The following is a 22,751-nucleotide window of genomic DNA, read 5'->3' as shown; positions in this document are numbered from 1 at the left end:
GGAAAGACAGAGGGAAGAGAGAGGTGTCCTCCCTCTGGCAGTGATGGGTTTTGTTTGTTTTCCCCGATCTTCTTTTTAAAAGCCTGATTTATTTTTCCACCTAGAACCCCACTGATGCTTGCCGTAGCGTATGGACACATTGATGCTGTTTCATTGTTACTTGAAAAAGAAGCCAATGTAGACGCCGTTGACCTCATGGGCTGCACAGCTCTACACAGAGGGGTATGTGCACCTGTCTTCCTCCGCTCTAGTGAAGCAATTTTGTAGGGAGCTTGTTTCCTCCTTTTTTCCCCCACATATGAAGTTTTAGTAAAAAGAATGTTTCCTAAGATACGTAATTAATCTCAGTCAGTCAAAAAGAAATTACAGGGGCACCTGGCTGGCTCAGTCGGTAGAACAGGCCACTCCTGATCTCAGGGTCATGAGTTGGAGCCCCATGTCGAGTGGAGATGACAAAAAAGAAAGAAAGAAATTATTTTGCAAAGGTAAAATAATGGCACGTACTTTTAGGCTCTGCTTTTCAGATCTCATGTTAGATTATGATAATAGACTCATGAACACCTGCTGTTGGTAGAATTGGTTCTGTTTTGTGATTATACGCACATCGTAGAAAATTTGCAAAAAGAAAAAAATTCTAAGGCTCAAAGAAGAAAATCACAATCACCGGTAATCTTACCTCCTGGAGATAACTACTCTTTGGTGTATGTATCACCAGTCTTTTTTGCTGTATATGGATTTGTTTTGAATTTTAAAAAGAGAGAATACTGAAGATGCTATTTGGAACCTGCTTTTTTTTCTCTAAGTAGATCAAGGACCTTTTTCCATGTCACTAAATATTTTTCCATCCCTTTCTTTTAATCTCCCATTGTGTGCAGGAGGTATAATTTATTCTGATGATTACCTAGTTTTCAGTAGCCATGCTATTTCTAACTGTTCTTTATTACAAATGTTGGCCCATTCGCCACCTGAAATACGTATCCTGTGACAGTTGCCCACCTGAAGTATGCATCCTGCTGAAATATGTATCCTGTGGATGATTCTTCATACACATCTGCTGAAATTTTTTAAAAACATGTCAAACTAAATGAAACAAAAGCAAATAAAATTGCTATTTGGGGATGGTGCTGAACACTATGATAAATGGAAAAAAGAATGCTAAGCGATTAATATCATAATCATAGTTCTTATTTTTTGAATATTTCCTGTGGGCAGAGCCACAGGCTGGGAGCCTTTACACGGCTCATTAGGCCTCACGACAATCTATGAATCATTATTACTGTTCCCACTTACAGGTGGATAAAGTGAGGCACAGAGAGGTAGATAGATTTGTCCACGTTTTACAAGCAGGAGCCAGGATTTCACTTGCACCTTCCTGATTCTAAAAGCCGGTATTTTCTGCTCTGTCATGAGACCCTTCAAGTTTATGTTTGGAGAGTCTAGAGAGGTTTCTGAGATGCTGGTGTGTTCACAGACTTCTCTGTCATGAATCCCCCTGAGGTTGTCCCCCTCTGCCCTCTGATGTAGGACAGAGTCTGCTTCCCGTAAGGCCCAGGGGTCTGTCCACTCTCTCCGAGCCTAGCCTCACTTAGCCACCACCTTGCTTCCTGGATCTCTGACCTTCTGAGAGTGTTTTGTGTTTTTAATTGCAATGCATCAGATTATGACAGGCCATGAGGAATGTGTGCAAATGCTGCTGGAGCAAGAAGTGTCGATTCTCTGTAAAGATTCCAGAGGGAGGACCCCCCTGCACTATGCGGCTGCTCGTGGCCATGCCACATGGCTGAGCGAGCTGCTCCAGATGGCACTTTCCGAGGAGGATTGTTCTTTCAAAGATAACCAGGGCTACACACCGCTGCACTGGGCTTGTTACAATGGTGAGTTGATTGTCATATGACTGATTCCGGTAGATTTCCTGCCCAGCACCATTGTGGTCTCAGTGGAGGTGAGAACATAGTGTAACGTCGTAAACCGTGGTTTCCAATCTTTCTGAATCTATGATACGCCCCCCCCCTTTTTTTTAGCTTTTCCCTTCATGGCTACCATGATGCCCTATTTTTGTTAATCACTAACATGTAACTCCTAATCAGAACCTTTGGTGAACTGAAATAACTAATTTTAATCAGGGTTTCTGGTTTACCTGAGTAAACCAGAGATCCTATAAGGAATCAAAATAATACAGCTAAAAACAAAGAAATATGATGTGATAATCTGTCACAGTTGTCTACTAGTAGATGCATGATTTTTTTTTTGAATTTCTTTTTATGTCCTATATCCCCTGTTTATTTAGTTGCCCTTGTTATTTGGGAGATTTTAAATTTTTTGTTTCACTTATTTGAGTAAAAAGGAAAATGCATACTAATTGTAACATAGCAAAAATACTGAAGTGCTTTGGGGCGCCTGGGTGGCACAGCGGTTAAGCGTCTGCCTTCGGCTCAGGGCGTGATCCTGGCGATCTGGGATCGAGCCCCACATCAGGGTCTTCTGCTATGAGCCTGCTTCTTCCTCTCCCACTCCCCCTGCTTGTGTTCCCTCTCTCGCTGGCTGTCTCTATCTCTGTCGAATAAGTAAATAAAATCTTTAAAAAAAAAATACTGAAGTGCTTACAGTAAAATTGTCTCCATTTCCAAGTTTACTTTCTGGTGTAATTCGGTATGTATCTTTCATAATTTTCCCTTGAGAATAATAAGTAAATACAAATTGTACGTGCATCTATTTTTGAAAACTAGAATCACATAACAAATATTATATAACTTTCTTTTTTTGTTACTGCTTATGTAAGTTTATTGCAGATATTCTTACGAATCAATATATATCAGTATACATTGATCTTTTTAATAGTTGTATATTTTATAGCATGCAGCGGGATAGATGTACACATGTGTGAGTGTGTATATGAGAATTTATTATTTATTCATATTAGATTCTTACAAATGAGGTCCCTTCTTTATCTCTTTCTCTCCTCTAGAACATATGACCTTCACTGTTTCATTATGTCTCAGATCACCTGTGAGCATAGTTAATGACATTTTGGCATTTTGTTTATTCCATGGAGAATAAACATTCAGCCAGTTCAAGAAAATTCATAAGCCAGAATTCAATATTTAACAATAAAAAAAAAGATTGTGTTGAACAAAATTTCTTTTGTGGAAAGTCTCTAAATTCTTTTGATTCCTTGCAGGTAATGAAAACTGTATAGAGGTACTTTTGGAGCAAAAATGTTTTCGCAAATTTATCGGTAATCCCTTTACTCCGCTGCACTGTGCAATGTAAGTAAAATGCTGGGAGTTAATGGTGCTGCTTTAATTCTTTTAACTATGTACAGAGAGATTGCCTTTTAGAGAAGGGACAAGCTTTTAGACTATAGGTTAAACCAATATATTCCACTTTGCTGCTAATGGCAAATAGGTCTGATAGCAAAGTGTGGTCCCTAGCATTAATGATTTTCCAGGAGCTCTTTGTGGAGTGCCCCGGTTCTAAGGTGGCTCACAGGTCACCTGAGGGAAACTGCATGAAGGGTCGTGGGTAACTAAGAGGCACATTACACCCCAGGTGAAGAGCTCTCCAGATGTACCTCACATTTGTGTACTGAATTCTAAAAATAAGTTAGGGTTAACAACAATATGCCTGTGGATGATTAGGAAGACATTTTATGGCAGGAAAACTTTTTATATGTTGTAATTCTCCATTCTTCATATGTTGTAAATTCTTTTTTGATAAATGTATTTTCTCTGCCATCTCATAGTACGAACCATTGTTTGGAGAATACAGTGACTTGAAGGCAGACTTCCATGGTCAGCCTGGGGGAACGGGGCCACCTGGGGCCTGCGTTGTCTTTGCATTGTCTGTGGGCTTCATATGCAGCTGGGTCATTTGATTGAAAGATATTGGAGGCAAAAAGTGGATGAGTAAAGAGAGTAAGGACTAATGAGTAGGAGTGATTTTAAATCTGGAGGAACAATGTCTTTGTCACTTTGGTAGCCCCCAAAAACCTAACATAACACCTTGCCTGAGTAGTGCACAGTAAACTCCTTCCTGGATGTAGGGGTTCTGAAGAAATGCTGGGGCTCCAGGATGTGTGCCATTAGAACTGTTAAAATGATTAAAGAAGACATTTGAAGTGATACAAACAAACTTTATTTTACACTTCATGAAGAAGACCTCTTGTCCACTTGCAAGAGGTCAGAGAACTGCAGAGAGAGGCAGAAAGCAGGAAGCTTTCACAAAATAAAGAATCAGAAACAGGGAAGAGAAGGAATAAAAAATATCTAATTAGCAAGGGTTACATATCTGGCCTTATTTGAGGTATCATAGGAATGGGGCAATCACCTACGTAACTTAGTAATTATTAATTGGTTAACTGAATGCTCTGACCTCTGGGAAGACGGAACATTTACAAGAACACGAAACCTAAAAGTTCAGGGTGTTTTTGGCTGATGTTGTTCCCCAGGATCAGTGGTGCCTGGCCTACCAAGTAAAAGGTTCATGTGGGATCAGTTTGGCAGTTCTCCCTCCTCCCAACTTCAATCAACCTCTGGCCAACCAAGAGTTAGTCTCAGTTACCGTTGTCTCTTTGGGTCTCAATCTCTATTTCACAGGAGATGTTGTCAGGTTTACATTTTAGATGGAGGGAGACCACTTGTTAGTTGGCTTATGGCTGCATACACTCATCCTAGAACCCTTGAGAGAACAAACTAGGAAGCAACAGACCAGGAAGATAATTATTAATAGTGAAAGTATTCCTAAGGTTTGCACGACATTTCCTAAACCAGGGTCCCCATGAACCAAACCAACTAGAAACACAAAAGTTAAGAAATAATCCCAAAGAGAGGATACTTCTTTAAGCCAGTTGGCCTATTGACCTACTTATGCATTTATTTACTTGTCAAAAATATCAAAAGGCTTTAAAACACTTGGTCGAATAGGATCATAGGTCTCCGTGCAACAGTACTTACTTAGCCATTTAACCAAAGTGATAGCTGAAGACTTTAAAGATAAATACACATGGAACATTGCATCAAGAACTGGGGATGTACTGTATGGTGACTAATATAACAAAATAAATATTATTTAAAAAAAAGATAAATACAGAAAGTTACATAGTGGCTGAAAAACAAACAAACAAAAAACCATCCTTAGTTCTTTTAATATTAAGAAGACTGGGTTTTCTTAAGTAATTAAAGAATTGATAAAATAGCCTAAAGCACAGTAAATTATTTTGGTAAGACACAAAATCTTTGCTTTTCAGTAGGATTACTTAAAAGGTTAAAAAAAAAAAAAACAAAACCCCAAAACCTTTACTTTCAGTTTCTTATTAAGAGCAGATCACTAATCTAAAACAAAACAAAACAAAACCCTTCGTTCCTTTAACAGAGAGAAACGCAAATTCTAATTTTTCACTAGTGTGCTTTTGATATTCAAACTCATTTTTTAAACTTAAATAAGTCCATTCCAATCTCAGCCAGCTTGACCACACAGAATTCCTTTTCTAAGATTCCTTTTCCACAGACGTTTTACATTCATTCAGATTGTCCTGACTCTTCCCTCTCTTTCTCATTCCAGAAACAAACAAACAGTCATTTTACTTTAGGACAAAAATACTTCCTCTTTTTTCTTACCAAAAAAATAAACAAAGACCATGTCTTTCATACCTTTCCTTATCCAAAAAAATACATTCTGCTTTTATTACCTTCTTTTCTGACACAGTTGTTTTCTCTCACTATTATTTCTTAATAGTTTTAATTGATTAAAATTCTTAACTCCTAGAATCCTTAATTCCTAGTGAAAACTAAGAAGTGAGCAATAGTAGATTGTCAGTTACATTAGATTGGCAAATTCATAAATAAATTTCATAATTTCTACAAGTATATTCTTCCTCATAGCACATTTTTCAATGTGGTACAAAAACATGTTTCCTAATGGGGCCAAATATCTGTAGTTCCTCTCTCAAAGGAAGCCAAAAGTGGATAAATCTATGTTTCGTAATAATGTTTCAGAGTTTTATATTAATTGGAAATGATCTAGAAGTCAATAATATCCATCATTTAATATATCTCAGTTTAACTAAGGTTTCACATTACCAAAAACATTTTTGGAAACTATTTTTAAGTACACATACCATAAAGCATAATTATTGTTGAAAAATTTATTTATAAACTTTCATCTTACTTACATCTATTTAATTTACTTATTCTTAATGATTATGTTTAGATCACTCATGAAAATTTCATGAGATATTAAACAGCTAACCATCATCTTAAATTATCTTTCTGGCTGACAAATTCTGTAACAGTGATAACAAAAGCTTATTTGATTTTTAGTAAACCTAGGTAGAATAAAAGTTTTATGTCTGCATTATAAATGCTGTTAACACTGAAGACGTGCCTGTTTTAATTAAACCAACTAACTTAAAACTAGTCCTTGTTTACCAAAGATTAACCTAGATCATGTGAACCTGAAAAACATTTGGGTTAGTTTCTATATTTCTGAGAGTATACTTGACTTATATAAGTGCTTAATGTTCTTTTTTTATTATCTCATTTTATTTTTTTTTATTTGGGGGGTGCACAAGGAGAGGGAGAGAGAGAATCTTAATAGGTTCCACACTCAGCAGAGCCCCAGTGCTGGGGCTCAGTCTCACCACCCTGAGATCATGACCTGAGCAGAAGCCAAGAGTTGGATGCTTAACTGACTGAACCACCCAGCTTCCCCAAGTGCTTAATGTTCGTTAAGCCAATTAAATAGAGCTCTTCACAAATTAATTTTGGCAATACCATCTGGAGATAGAAAAAAACATAACATATATACATAAACATACACATATAGATGGACACGAACAGAGATCTAATAACTTTTGTTTTTAAATTTAGCCTTTACACAGGTATGATATTGCAAACTCACTAGTTTGTTATAAAAAAAAAAAAAATTAAAACCCACAGATCCAAATTGTGTTTCTGGCAAATGGAATAAGTTGAGGTTACCTGCTCAGATGGCTTAAACTTTTTACTAATATTGAGAAAACTTAAGATTTAAAAATTTTTTTTAATTCCAGTATAGTTAATTTATAGTGCTTTTTAAAAGTTTTTATTTATATCATTACAGTCAGTTAACATATAGTGTTAATATTCATTTCAGGTGTACAATATAGAGATTCAACAATTCTGTACATCACCCAGTGCCCATCAAGACTTAAGATTTTTTATTTTCCTAGTTTCCAAATAGTCTCTTTTTCTGGTAAGAATTATCTCCCATTTCAAAGAGATGGCCTAGATCCTAGTTCGTAGAGAAGACCGGGTACATCTCAAAGGCACAGGGAAAGAATGCAAGATCCTCCAAGAAGGATTTTATGATACCTACAAGCCTTTTGAGATGAGTAAGAGAGGTTTGGGGATTGGTAAAAAAGGGTAGGTGAGCTTTTTCTGTTCTTTGAAAACTCAATTTGTAAGGCAAGGAGAGTTGATTTTAATTCCTCAAAAAAAGGGGGGGCTGACCCACTCATCCCACTACATTATCTTTAATTTGCTTCTTTATATCAAGGAGATCTTCCTTCAACTCAGGTAGAAATCAAATGATTCCTTTGTTCTAGATTTAGAGCTGTTTGTTTTGGAATGCCCCCCATTCCCTACCCCTCACCCCCAGGTACGTAGTTTCATTTTAGCTTACTGGGAAGCCCTAAAAAAAGTTACTATTAAGCTCTGAATATCAGCTTCCTATTTGGCCAACTTCTGACCAACCATAAAGCTACTTTAAAAAAAAAAAAAAAAAAAGCCTTTCAGATATCTTGTCAAGTTTCGGCCAGGACAAACTGTAACTATTCCTGGCAATATTGAACAACCATGAATGCAAGATGCCCCCAAAGATGGTGCAAAAGATACTACTTTCCCAAGATCCAGAGCTACCTCCCCAAGATAGGAAAAAAAAAAAAAAAAGGATTTAGGAGGCAGTAGCAGTCCCTGGGAGAGAAAAGGATCAATAACCAATGGGTACCTGAAAATCAAAGTCACAAGAGTCTGATTTTGGAAAGGAAGGGACAATATGAAAGTATACCTTTCCCCCTTGACCAGCTACTGTGGAGACCAGGAAAGCTGAACCTGGTAAGAATTCTCGCCCTTTGCCTTCTGCTGCTGGTTTTCCCAGGTCCTATCTGTAGGCTCCGGAGTGAACAGGGTTTAAAGTAGAGGGTATTGCCCTGGCATCTACCAGAATTTGGCAAGATTTTTCCATCAATTTTAATTTTATTTCCCCTTGACTGTTAGAATAACTGGTGGCAGTTGATTGGAAAGTCCTTTGGCATCTTATGAACACTGAAAGGGACCCATAGAGGGGGGCATTTGAGCTGCTATCAGAGGATTTGCACAAAACCTTCTAGGTCAGTCTTTTTTCCAGTGTCCTGGTGGATTGCAAATGAGACACCAATTTCGGAGCCAGTGTTTTGTTGATGGTGCAATGGGGGAAGCCCAGGTGTTGTTTTAGGTTTCTGGCCTTGGAGCAGTTACAGCAATAAGGCCACTAACTTTGAAAAGACTTGTTTCTGATGCTGTTACCTCTTCACAGTGGAAAGGTGATTCTGATAGAGGATTAGTAACCTGTGAGTACTCAGGTAAAGGAGGCTAGAGGGCAGTAGGAGGAGTCATATCAGTCTTACAGTCTTTGTTTTAGGTACCTCTTGTGTCTTTAATTTTTCATAAGCCTTGGCAGTGAATCTTTCAGTGAAGCTGTTTTGGAAACTTGAAGCTTTTTGGAAGCTTCTGCATAGCAATTAAATTAGGTATCCCATTCTGTTTGTTGATTTGGGGACCCTTGCTTTCAAGTGTACTTCTTAAATGAACGATCTTATCTAACTGGAACATTCCCCATGCTGACCATTGCAATTCTGGGTTGTCTACGTAAGAGTTTGCCATTTTTGTAGGTATCTATAGCCTCTAGGACCACAGTTCGTAGACATAAAATAAGCTGGAAGGCAGAGTGCTCAGTTCTCTGAAACTTGAGGATCTCCTCTCTTTAGCTAAGCCTTGAACCTCTTGGAGCCAAATTAACATACCTAAGAGAGATGTGCCACTGGGTTTGGGATTTGTTTGGTGTTTTACAGTGTACCTTGTTGCATGGAAGTTTTCTTGAGGTTGGTGAGTGACCTAGTGTTAATCTAACGTGTTCCATAACCAACTGATCCTATTATGAGAGTCTGAGATTTCTGTGGTGATCACTCTAACAGCTTTTAAGTGCTCAACTCATGCCCATCAGTTTTGTGGCTTTGGCTAAGAGCCTCATTAACAATAGGTCTGTTACTCTTCACAAGCTTTCTTTACAATGGTGGAGGCCCTAATGGCTTTTAATAGTCCAGCTCGTGCCTACATAGATATTAATGTGCCATTGGTCAAAACAGTCTGCCTTTTTGTCTTAATTTATTTCCCCAAGTCTCTCAGAGATTTATGTTGTGAACTTACTTCAAGGTCCCTGTTAGTCTTTTAGCAGCTGCCACCTGCTGTGAACGCCCACTATAGCTGTCCCAGAGCCTTCCCTGCATCACAGAATCTTTCTGGGAACTTTAATAAACCCCTTTCCCTTAAAAAGTTTTGGATAAAGTTTGTTTGGCTTAGAGAGTTGCACACAAGGGAGGAGACGTCGAATCCAAGAGTGACTCACCCTCAGCCCTTGGTAACAAGAGGAACAGTGAACCCAGAGGGTTCAACAGATGCCTTGTCTGTGTGTCTCCTCCTGCAGGCTGTCAGTAGTCAGCATCGAATCCCACTCTCATCATCAAAACTGTTCAAATGATTCAAGAAGACAATTCAGGTGAAGTGTTATAAATAAACATTTCATGAAGCAAGCAGTTCTTCAAACTCTTGAGATTGAAGACTGCCTGCCTCATGAAGGGTTAAGTAAAGTTTATTTGTATGACCTAAATTGTCTTCTTGGATCATTTGAACAGAACAAAAACCACAGAATTTTGCATCAGACATTTTTAAATGTGTCAGATTATTAAATATACAGTGCATAGGAAGATGGAGTAGGAGGGGAGATATAATTTTTTAAAAATGTAAAAATTTTAAATGTAAAATCTATTTTCATTTTAGAATAAATGATCATGAGAATTGTGCATCATTGCTCCTTGGGGCCATAGACTCCAGTATTGTCAATTGCAGAGATGACAAAGGCCGGTAAGTGATCCTAAGATGACATGCCTCTTGTCTTGGTCGATCTTAGGCTCTGCCTTGTGTTTGCAAAGTAGCCAAACGTTTATTATTTTTTAATTGAAGAAGTAACATAAAAGCATGGTTTTAATTTTTTTCTTTATTTTTATTTTTTTAAATGATTTTGTTTAAGGAATCTCTACACCCAACATGGGGCTTGAACTCACAACCCTGCTCTACCTCCTGAACCAGCCAGGCAGCTCTAAAAGCATGGCTTTTAAAAATTGAATATAATAAAGAGTCTATAATTAGGATAAATTATTCTTAGCCCAGAAGCCCCAGCCTCTTCCATCAAGAAAACCACCATAAACTGTTCTTTTCAAATTTTTATATTCTCCCCAATATTTTCTGTACGTAGCTACAAACATATATGAAAATATATGCTTATGTTCTTTTTATGCAAATGGGAGAATTCTATTGCAATGCTCTGCTTTTAGTGTATCTTGGAGAACTTTTCATACCAGAGTATATAGATTTACCAGATTCTTTTTAAAGCTGGATATTACTTCATTGAATGGATAGACATTTAACCAGCCTACGTTCTATTGAAGAACATTTAGGTTGTTTCTAATATTTTACTTTTTCAAAGAGTGGTTCAGTGAACGGTCTAGTATATCTGTTCACATGACCAAGTATGTCTAGGAGATGAAGTTTTAGATTTAATTTTCAGTTTTGATAAATAATACCCAATTGTGCTCCTAGAAAAATCAACTACTTTAGAGAGGGCCTAATTGTTGTCTCTGTAAACTGGGGAGTTTTAAATCCCTAAGACGACACTGTGCCCATGTTTCTCAGGCGTATATAGAAAGAGAGTGTGTTACCTTGAAAGGAAGCTAAAATCCTATTTGTTTTAAATCATTAGGACGCCACTTCATGCGGCAGCGTTTGCTGACCACGTGGAGTGCTTGCAGCTTCTTCTGAGACACAATGCTGAAGTGAACGCAGCAGACAATTCAGGGAAAACAGCACTGATGATGGCTGCTGAGAACGGGCAGGCGGGCGCCGTGGGTACGTGCTTGACTGGTGGGCTTCGCATTCATGCCCAACCCAAACTGGAGTAACGTAACACCGAGAAGTCGGTTATTCTCTTGGTATATGCATGTAAGAAAGGCCACCATTGTATTTAAGCCACTTGATTCTACTTGCTAATTGTCTTCAGTCCCCTGTTATTCGATGATTGGTGGACCTTGTCAAAGTGAACCAATCTTTATGCAGTGAAAAGTCTCCACATTTAGAGACCAGATACAGCAACAGAATTATTTTACCTGGAAATAACAGAACTACAAAGACAATTAAAATTAATGTCTATAGATCTTGGATTTCAATAGAACAATAGGGCAGTAAATGTTTCCTTTTTCCTTGAAAAGCATTACGTATGATGATGTGGTCATACTAATTTGAATGTGTTATTGTAATAAGCATGTCATCTAAGTAACTCTCTTTTGGCTTTTTCTATAGATGTGTTGGTGAACACTGCCCAGGCTGATCTGACTGTAAAGGATAAAGACTTGAATACACCCTTACATTTGGCTAGTAGCAAAGTATGTAAATGAATTTAAAACAGTGTTACTTAGTGTTGGAATCATAGTCATACCACTTAAATGCTACGTCAGAAGTGTGTATCAGGGCTCTTAATTAAGATGCACATTTTCCCAGGGTGTTGTCAGCTGTAAGCAGAGTGGAAGGGAGGAGGCACAGGGCAGACCCACAGAGGGACAGATGAAGATATGCTTTTCACGGCATTTGCCACCTCCATTCTTTCGTGGTCTGTCCTGAGGCTGCCACTGCATCTGTCTCCAGGGGGCGTAGTTCCACATCATCTTGGTTTTAAACACAGGTTAGGACCATAGTTACATGGCTTCTGAAATATAAGCAGGTCCACTGTTTTCATTTTGTTTCATTTGAAGGCATTGTAATAACACAGCTAAAAAAATATTCTCCTTTGAGGCAAATAAGTGCTCTCATGTGCATTTCTACCCTCTGCCCTTTTTTTCCTGGTGCATGTGCACCAGGAAATGCAAGGAATGTGTTCGAGGCTTTTTGACTTTTGTTTCTTTAATGGAATTATGTTCATGTGTAGCTCAAGATTCCTGCTTCTGTAAAAGATAAATGATATATAAATAAATATACAATTTCACAAAAGTGAGATCATGATGTTTTAAAACCTGCTTTTGTTACTGAATCATATCTTATGAATCTTTTTTAAAAGATTTATTTCTTTATTTTAGAGAGACAGGGGGAGGGGCAGAGAGAGAGTATCTTTGAGCAGACTCCCCACTGAGCGCAGAGCCTGATGTGGGGCTCAGTCCCACCACCCATGAGGTCATGACCTGAGCCAAAATCAAGAGTCCAATGCTTAATAGACTGAGCCACCGAGGCACCCCATGAATATCTTTCTTTTAGGTATCAAATCGTATCATGGTTTGGAAGATGTATGGTATTCTACCTTAGAAATGTGCCATCCTTATTCCACCCATCCCCAGTTGTTAGACATTTGCTTGTTTTCAAATACATGCAACTAGAGGTGGTGCTAATTATAGAGTTTTCTTTTAAAGAATTCTTACTCATTCCTTTAAGATACATCCCTAAATGTAAAATTATTGGGTGTAAAGCTATGAACAATTTTAAGCCCAAGTGGGCGTCTAATAAGATCACAGCTGTTTACGCTCCAGCAGCCGTGCGTGGGAATGAAAATTCTGTGGACGCTTCTGAAATCATGTTTCAGGGGCTCCCTTTTAAGGCGTTCTAGCGTGTGATTCCCTCTAACCCCGGTGGTGGTGGTTTATTTCCACAGAGTGACGGTATGAAAGATGTCATCTGTGATACCAGATGCTTTGGCTTTTCCTTTCAGTGGTCTCACTTTCTCACTTCTTGCTCTGGGAAGCCCATGGAAACCCCAGAAAGGGCTCCGTTTCATGAAGTTTATTCCAAGGTGTAGTGTTCTCATGAAGAGAAGTGCAGTGTTCTTCAAACTCTATCGTGCAAATGAGTCCCCAGAAGCTCTTGTTAAAATGCAGGTCTGAAGTGGGGCCTGAGGTTCAACGTTTCTCTTTTCTTTTCTTTTTTCTTTTTTTTTTCTTTTCTTGTCTTTTCTTTTATTATGTTCAGTTATTCACTGGATAGAACATCATTAGTTTTTGATGAAGAGTTCAGTGATTCCTGAGTTACATGTAACACCAGGCTAAGCTGATGTTGCTGGTCTGCGGGCCACACTTTGAGGAGCAAGCGTTTAGGAAACCATGACCCCTCAACAGGGCATAGGCCTGAAATCGTGATAGGGTCTCTGACTTTCCCGTAGATTTTTTTTTTTTTAATTATCAACCATCTCTTTTAATATTCAAGGATATCTTCCCCTGATTGAGAAAGAAAAGAATGAGCTTTCCTCAAAGAGTCCCTTCACAACACAAGGCAGTACATAATGATAAGTGATACTAATAACAGATGTAATGGAAATTTCCAGGGTAGATGGATCACTGAAGTGGTCATTGAAGACTTGAGGAAGGAGATGGGACTTGACATATGTTTAAAAAATAGTGTTGATGGATTTAAAGGATGCTCCTAATTCTACTCTCTGTTTGCCAGCCGACCGTGCTGAGCTAGTGTCTGCTTCAGCTCTCTGAACATTACTTCTGCAGTTACCTTAGAATATTAATATTTTAGATCAGGTTTACATTAGTCAAGTCCTAATAGACCTTATCCAGAATCTTTGAGAGTCTAGGGTCCTTTAGCCATTTGCTGTTTAGAAGAAAAGGGAATTACTCAGAAAGCTGCCTTATAAAATGTTTTTAGGCAGATGACATTCATTTTAAATTTAAAGCACAATGAAGTGATTTTTCAGGAGCTTTTCTCTGTTTCTGTCCCGTGTTTCTTATCATTTTTTTTCTTTATTAGGGTCATGAAAAATGTGCCTTGTTAATACTTGACAAGATACAAGACGAGAGCCTTATTAATGCAAAAAATAATGCACTGCAGACGTAAGTGTGACTTCTAAAGTTTGATTTGGACCCAGATTCATAGTCATTTATTCAACAGATATAAAGAGTATGCTGTGTACGGGCTAATACAGTGGTGAAAGACACAGACATGGCTTCTCCTTCACAAGGTGTATAGTCACATACCTACAAATGCTGACCAAGCCAGACATTTTTAGTTAGAATCTTTATTTTGTTATGCCTTCATAGAATTTTGTAATATAATATATTAACATTATGTATTCTTACTGGAAAATGACAGTTTTATAAACCACATTCCCAGAATACATTTGAAGAGTTTCTAAGCAGTTTGTCTTAATTATATCTTAATATAATTCAGTGTAATCCTCAGCGTGAAAAACCTAAAAGCTGATTTGTTTTCCATTTTAGGAAATTACCTATGCATTAAGGGCAAAGGAATATTAGGATTTTTTTTTCCATTTAGTTTCTTAAGAAGTATATAGCAGAAATAAATATACTGGGTTTGACATTATTCTTTAAGGTATTCTAAATTCAACAAAATATCATTTAGTGCATTTAGTAATAACGAGGAGGTTTAAGATACACATATATGGGTGATATTAATACCGATCATGTTGATGGACTGTGTGAAACAGTGATTTGAATGCTGGAGTAGAAAGCAAGAGGTAAAGTACCTTCTAGAAAGCACACTGGAGCTTACATTCTTTTTCTGGTTGTTTGAGATGCAGAATATTTGTCATATCTGCAGAGAAATCTGGGCCAACATGGAAGAACAGTTGGATGTTGGATCGTTAGCACCTGAAAACTGGTCGACACATATTTTTATTTAAAAAAGTAAAAATATTCATGTATTCCTTATAGATTCTTAAGTACGTTCTTCCTTTTAGCAATGCCACTCCCCAAAATGACACATTCTTACACAAATATGTATCACGGTTGACGCTGGCTGCTGTCTCCTTTCAGACCCCTCCACGTTGCTGCACGAAATGGCTTGAAGGTGGTCGTAGAGGAGTTGTTGGCCAAAGGGGCCTGTGTACTCGCTGTGGATGAAAATGGTAAGTGGGAAAAGTAAGGGTACCTTCCCTATGCTGTGAAGCCAGAGGAAAATGAGAATGATAGGAGCTCATTAAAAAGGCAGTAAGAATTCTCTCCCCCCTTGGAAGTTTCTGTGTGTGAGAAATCAAACGGGGATAGTTTGTCCTGTCTGTCTTTGTAAAGCACATAGTCCGCCTGTAGCCCACCAGTGCCTTCCATTCTGCATGTGGCGCCAGCAGCTGGTCTCTAACTCCTCAGCGCGGTGGCTCCGGGGCTTTCCACGCACTGAGAAGCCGGCAGATAGGCGTTCGGAATTCTAACTGCAGACGCTGGAGAGTTAGAGACCGCACTTGTCATTACTGCATGTCAAGGGCTCAAAGGAAAACCTAGGTCTTTGTATTTCAGTTCATTCTGAGAGCAAACTTTTTTTTTTTTAAAGAACAGATCAAAACTCATATTCTCAGTATGGATATTTGGGAAACATGAGTACAATTTTTTAATGACTTTTTAGGCTTGAAAGTTTCTCCTGATCTATGTAACATTCCTTTTCTAAGTGAACTAACTCGCAACAGAAGCTTTCTACTCTGCTTCCTAAGAAATTTGGAAAGCTAAGTAACAGAATTGTGCAAAACTACCATTTGTTCACAATGCCTGTTAACCGTGGGGAGCAAAAGATGAACTTCTGGATATTTATGAATGATGTAGTTTTTTAAATGTGGCATTAATTGTGGCATTTAATTAAAGTATTATCATTAACATAACTCAATTAACTGCTTATTACAGGTATTGGAACTAGCAGCCCATGCCTGTTTCTCAGAAGTAAGCATTAGCCATATGACATCATTAGCTAATTCCTATTAGTTTTTGTTTTGCAGCCCCGTTTATCCTAGCATGTACCCCGCTCTGTCCCCAACCTGACTCATCTAGGGGGCGCAGAAAGTTCTCTCTTTACCTCGTCTCCTTGGTTGTCCCTCCCCCCCTTCCCCCTCACTCTCTTATCGCTATTATATATCTTAGGGTTGGCATGCAGAAGTCCACAATTTTTCTTCAAAATGACCAAAAGAGCTCAAAATAAATTAGTTTTGTCTTTCTCCATTGTAAGCCTCCTGCATCTAAGGCTTGTGCTGCAATAGCAACCTTGAGAAAGAGAGCCCTGGGTCAGGGGAACTGAGGCCTTTCTCAGAGCTCAGCTGCACCCCAAAGGCCTGGGAACAATTTGGGGCAGTTTTGTACAGCACTACACTCGTAAATCCTTTACTCGTCAATGACCTCCATGGAATGGAATGTTCAGATACCTGTCGATTCTTATTTGTTTTCGTACTAGAGAGAGGAAGGATCTGTTGGGGGGGTGGGGGAGGAGAAGAAACTAGGTCAAGGGTTGATAAAACTTGACAAAATGTTGAGTTTTATTGAGCCACTTCCTCTGAATAAATGAGTGAGAGGTAGTAGGAACTTTGCCAGCAGAGGAGATATGCTAACCCTTTTAGGTCAGTAGAATAAAGGCTGGATAAAGGTAGTAATTAAGTCAAAGAATGTATCTACCTCCCTCTGCATGAACTTCATATGTTAAGGTAGTTTTCTCTTCTGGATAGGACCCATCGAGTCTAAACGGTAGACAATGACTCTACAGTCGTTTTCCCACACCTGTCACAGTTGGGCTTTGGGACTTTGGTTGGTTGGCGTTGCTATTTTAAATAATTCTGTTAAATTTCTCTTCAATGATAGTGAATTTTAAATCACAAACAATCAGTGCTTTCCTGTCTGATCTGCTCAAATGATTCCATTTTCCTGGAATGAGTTAGTTGGTATATACCTTATATAAACATACGTAAAGCAGCAAAACTGCATTAGTCGCTTTTACGGACGTCTGATTTTCTCTGTCTTTTCTAACCTGACGCACAGTTACCTTCTATGGAAACTCATTGTTCTCAGAATGAGAGTGCCCGAGCCTGAGGCGCATGGCGTGCGTGTGCTCTCAAGTGGAAACACCTTTGCGGTTGTCCTGTTTTGTTTTTGTTTTTGTTTTGGGGGTTTTTGTGTGTGTGTGTGTGTGGAATTGTGTCCCAGCCCTGCCCCCTCGTGTTTCTGTTCCTTAGATGAAGACTAGAATTCTGCCTAACTTTGGATAACATAGTGCTTGTTGTTGTGTAAACTGAAAAACCAAAACCCCTTCATAAGATGTTTCCCCCGCCCAGTTCCCTCTAGCCTGACCCCTAGCATGACTTGTGGGAAGTAACTCCTTTTGGCCTGGCATGATTTCTAACTCGACATACATCTCCATGTGCGAGGTCGTATGAGATGTACTGTGGAATGCTCACACCGCCTTTGGATGTCCTGGACTAACCACGGCCTTGTCTGCATTTACGCCCAGGTCATACCCCGGCCCTGGCTTGCGCTCCTAACAAAGACGTGGCTGACTGCCTGGCCCTCATTTTGGCTACCATGATGCCTTTTTCTCCTTCCAGTACAATGACGGCTGTCAACTTGGTTTGTTTTAAAAAAGACACTTTGAGCAGGACGACCCTCTCCAGTCTGGGTGGCATGGTTAGCCTGTGCAGTAACAACGTAGGCTCAGAGGATGGGTACAATGAAAATGACTCTGATTCCGAAACCTTTTGATTTTGGACTGTAGAAGCTTTTCCTTGATCACCCATATTGGAAGAAGGGAAAGACACGTGAATTCTAGGTTTATGTTGTGTTCGAGTATTATTATGGGCCTGGGCTTCCAGAAGCCAGTAGAAAAGGAAATAATCAAACCCAGGGAGGGCAGCTAGGCTGCAGGGCAAGGAACTCACACCGATGGGCCCTGATTTTTGCTTGTTTTCATGTTTTCCTTGGATCTATGAAACTTCTGTGCAAGTCTACCTCTCATTTTAAGTAAGAAGTTAAAAAATGCATTCGATTCTTTTTCTTTTGGCACGATGCAATAGAGAGGGAGCTGTTCTCTAGAAAGAATTTTTTTTTTCGTTTACTCACTCAGCAGTGAGTTCTCCGAAGTATATCAATGTGACATTCATGTCGCCTGGGAGGGGAGGGAGAAGGTGGATAGGAATTGCCTCAAACCTCTTCTCACTTTGATGTTTACTTCCTCACTAAAAGCCAAAGGTAAAGGTGTTCATCTTCAGAAATGATGCCTGTAATAATCTTTTTAAGGGAGTCCAATTATTCATATCCTCTCTGTAGTAAGCACTTAAATATCCAGAACTTCTTTCCAAGGATTTTTATGAAAGTTGCCAGATGAATGGAAAAATTCACTGAAAATTGAAGTTGCTTTTTTTCATTTAATACAAGTATGGCCCCCAATACTCCCTGTAACAAGCCTGTGACTAATTTTCATCCAGCTGATTGAATCCAAATCTATCTAATAACGTTTCAGGTGAAAAGTTTTATTGCACCAGAACTTTGAGACATATGCAAATTTAATATGAGACTACCCTTTACCTATTTGTTAATTCATCCTTAAATCAGAATGCTAACTTTTTAAAAACATCAGGACCATCAGCATTGTTCGTTAGTAGTAAAGTGTTAAATGAGCTTCTCAGTCAAGGTCATGCCAAGTGAGTAGAAGAGTGACTACAAAAGGAAACAAGGTGCGAAACAGAAGGTAGAAATGGGTGATGTGGAAATTAAAGCCAATTGATAGTTGCTTGGTGATCAAATCAACATAGTGAATACTGTGTCTGCTCCCTCTGCCAAAGCTTCTAGGTCAAATGGACCCCGTTCTGCACCTGGAATAGCTGTGCAAAAAGAAGAATGAGACTCTTTAAACATTATGCACATACACGCGCACACATGTGTATGTATGTATGTCTGTAGTTCATCAACCAGCTATAATGAGGACCAAAATGCTTCAGTCTAAAATGGAAGAATTTAAATTGCTTTCCTTCAAAATGGAAGTGAGAACCGAAGTAGCTTTTCTATGGAGTGAAAATGTAATCTTTTTGTGTAACAGTCTTTGTTGTGTTTTATATTTCTTATGACACAGATTTCTAGTTGATGACGTGTTGACCAAGGCTTATTTTTTTGCCAAACTAGAGAAAATGTTCATATACTTTTGATGTAAATGTGTTTATATTTATTTGAAATGAAACAAAGGCCGAGGAAACATCCGTTGTTTGTCCTCTGTTTTAATCGCTGTGTGTCTTACTTGGATTAACACAAAAGCAGAAAAGCGCGCAGGACCCTCGCCGGGCTGGCTGGCCGGCTGTCCTGGGGCCGAGCCCGGCATTTCCCCCGCTGAGGTTTCCAGCTGACCCGCAGGCTCTTCCACGTCGGCTGGAGAGGGGTACAGCGTCCATGGCGCAGCCCCGGTCTGTAGCCAGCCTGGACAGCTTAGGAGACACTGCCGTCCTTGTGCTCTTCCGAGGGATGAGAACTGAGGCGTGTGGTGGGTCATATGCACAAAGGTGGCCCAAAGAAATGTATGGAAATTACTCTGAACACACTGAAAATCCCACACGGTCCCAGTATCCTAATGGGAAGTGATGTCAGTGTGTGAGCACATGTACCAGGAGAGGAAAATACAAATCACCAGCTCAAGTGCTGTTTTCCACTTGAGGAAGAAACAGGAGAGAAACATGTTGTCAGGACTCTGACGTTTTATAATCCGTTCCATTTTCAACCCTGGAAATTCCTATTTTATAAAGTGTATGTGAGATATTTTTAAAACAGTGTTCTAGCATATCTGGATCAAATACACATGCTGTATTCTATTTTTCATCTAACTGTAAAGGACTTTAATCTTACTCTTTTAATATCCTGATTTAATTAAAAACTCACGTTGGGTTCTTCACAAATGAGAACTTGTTCAAAGGACTTACAGAATTGGTAATAATTTCACTGGAAATTTTCGACACCACCAACATTGTTTTTTAAATTCTTGGTGTTGTGTTCCCGCTCCTTCCTCTGTCCTTTTTGTTTGTTTAGAGAAGATGAATTTTTAAAAAGTAGATAAATTGCTAATAAGCAATAACAACCTTATCTTTACCAAAACACTGAAAAGTAAGGGAGACCCAACGCTTAAGAAGCACGATATACTGTGGTGTCTTTTTCGAGAAGTGAATGGAAATCTTGCTCCATTGATGTTTAAAGCAGGACATGAAATGCCTGCTCGTCATGGCGAAGCAGCGGTCACATTTTTCCTGTAGAGTAGCACAGAGAAGGAGGAAGGTGGCCGCAAAGTCGTGCCGGCCATGGGACGTTTCTCTCCACGCGGCTGCATTTTGACTTTTCTATCCTCTCGCCGATAGAAAGAAGGAGGACAAAGGAACAAAAAGAAATCACGCTCGCTGTGAATTGTTCATGGAATCAAATCTCTCTCCCGCTCTCTCGCTGTTTCTTCATTTCCCAAGACCAAATTTTTTTCTTTAGGAAGTGACTTCAAAAACCATGAGTTCTGTGTGTTTAAAGTACATCTCTTAGAAATAGAACTAGATTTGCAACGTAGCTTTCTAAGCAAAAAACAAAACAAAGCAAAACAAAAAACATTGTGCTTTTAACTGAGTCTTGGTTGTTTAGTGCTTTTTACCTGTGTGATTTTGAGACTGTATTTTAAGCATAGCCACGGGGATCACGCGTCATCTTCCCAACTCGCCGTGTCTGCCTATCCTTGGTAAATACATTACTATCTCCAAATTGCCTACAATCTGCTCTGATTCTATGGTAAAAAAGCTCAGGGGATTTCTATTTATCACTACTAAAAGGGCACCATAGTATGTTTTGGTACTTTAGGCAGTAAACAGCTGCTTGATTTTTTTTTAATTTTATTATGAAATTAGAAGAAGAACATCAAATGGATTTGCTGCACTAGCTATTCTCTGTACTGTTGAGCAACCTGGTTTGCTTATCTGTTGCGTTGGTTGAAGAACTCATCCCTTTTTTTGTCTTGTAATATGAAGTTAGAGTGCCTTTTTATATTTGTATATGCTGAAGACGTTCTGTGAAATGTTCTGTATTTTTTTCATTTGAGTGTTATCAGAGCAATATAATACCAGTGCGTTTTCGTTTCAGCCTTTCTTTGAATGTATAAAGTGTCTTTTTTCCACTTTCCCCTTTACCTGCTTTGAAATGAAAATGCCGAAGTTTTCTATAGGAATGATGTTTAATTTTGCAGTGCTAAAATGCTTTCTTCTTACAAAACGGTAAACCATAGGTCAATGCTATAGGGGAAAAGCTTTTTAAGATCGTGACAATCTGAGTGTGTGTAAAAATGTAATTCTATGCGTTTCTGATGCAGTGATCTAAAAATTCAATGCAAATATCTTTCGTTTGGTAGTTTCGTCTACATATGTTATGCTTTAGCATGTGCAATATATCTTTGCAAAGCACGATGATACAAATCTGGTGCCAGTGTTCTATTTTGCATCACATATTTGTAACAGCATAAAATACTGTCCGATGCTTTCAGTGGGATTTTGTCTGTAATGTTTCCTTATGTAAATTGGAGTTGAATGACTCTGGTAAATGTCATGACTGTAAAAATGAGGAAAATGACTTTTAGTTCAGTGACTGACTTGGAACCAATCTGAATCTTTTCAAGCACAGTTTAATACTTTTTCAACTACTGAATGCTAACAATGTAATGAAGTACTTAACTGTAATATACTATGGAAATGCATTCAGATGGTTATTTTTACAAATAAAAACGGTACAAATATTGTTGCAGTTTGTGTTTGTCTTTCATTTTTCCTATTTATGCTGTTTTATCAGTTGTCCCGCTCATTTAAATCTTTGTCCCCACCAAAGCCAAACTGACCTTAAATTTCGAAAGTTAATAATCAAGATAGAAGAATATTTCCAGGTTTGCTATTTCTGTTTGTAACATCACAATTGGGGGTGGAGGAGTCAAACATGTCTGTTTGTGTGTATTATATTTATTTATGCCTCCAATCTTTTTTGGAAAGGATTTGAGCTGGCCTGCAGCAAAGGGCACATGATAAACCAGATGTAGAAAAATGAGGACAGGGAAAAAAGAATATAAATATGGGAACCATAACATTTAATACAGTGGCTATGACTGAACGTGAGTTTGCTCCAGCTGCCTTGTCATCACGGTGAGAGGGGAGATGTGGCTGATGGTGTAGATCACACGTATCAGAAAGGAAGAAGCCTACCAGGTCCTCAAAATGGTGGAATCAACCACACTTCTTTTTGTGGCCACCACCACAACCCTTCAACTGCTTCATAACAACCCAAGGCCCCACCTCTCTGCGCTCTTCTTCGAAGTTTCTGTAGAATTTCCTCTGTCTCACCATTCAAAATTTCTCCCCCTTCATCGAGCCTTACATCGGAAACCAGGGATGTACTGTATGGTGACTAACATAATATAATAAAAAATCATTAAAAAAATAAAAAATAAAAAAAAAATAAGGGACAGTCCCTAGAAGCATTAAGGAACAAATTCCTAGTGACACTGTTTCCAGTTGGTGAGAAGGGCCCTCCTGAGTTCCTCAAAGCACAGTGTCATAGAATGCTAGCAGTTCTTGCTAAGTCTAGCCCAACCCCATCACCATCTTCTTCGTGAAGAGAAGGAATCCCAGAGAAATTATATAATTTCTCAAATGTATATGATTGATGA

The 22,751-nt window shown here is 38.8% G+C and overlaps 1 protein-coding gene across 2 annotated transcripts in view; it reads left to right on the top strand.

Annotated features, from left to right (window-relative positions):
- The window catches only part of ANKRD44 (ankyrin repeat domain 44), a 309,567-nt gene extending 287,737 nt beyond the window's left edge, over positions 1-21,830 (top strand). The window contains exons 20-28 of one of the 2 annotated variants that reach the window (XM_045806381.2): positions 105-222; positions 1,658-1,874; positions 3,179-3,266; positions 10,071-10,154; positions 11,050-11,195; positions 11,646-11,728; positions 14,079-14,161; positions 15,104-15,195; positions 17,547-21,830. In XM_045806381.2, coding sequence (XP_045662337.1) covers positions 105-222; positions 1,658-1,874; positions 3,179-3,266; positions 10,071-10,154; positions 11,050-11,195; positions 11,646-11,728; positions 14,079-14,161; positions 15,104-15,195; positions 17,547-17,794 — 1,159 coding nt within the window. In that variant the 3' untranslated portion in view covers positions 17,795-21,830. The remainder of the gene's footprint in view (positions 1-104; positions 223-1,657; positions 1,875-3,178; positions 3,267-10,070; positions 10,155-11,049; positions 11,196-11,645; positions 11,729-14,078; positions 14,162-15,103; positions 15,196-17,546) is intronic. The other variant, XM_045806382.2, reaches the window with a different exon arrangement.
- Positions 21,831-22,751: the final 921 nt, after the last annotated feature.

The sequence above is a fragment of the Ursus americanus genome, chromosome 1, assembly GCF_024610735.1.
Source record: "Ursus americanus isolate L20-20 chromosome 1, mUrsAme1.1.p, whole genome shotgun sequence".
Taxonomy (NCBI): Eukaryota; Metazoa; Chordata; class Mammalia; order Carnivora; family Ursidae; genus Ursus; species Ursus americanus.
Note: the sequence above shows the minus strand (reverse complement) of the source record. Positions and strands in the feature narration are given on the sequence as shown.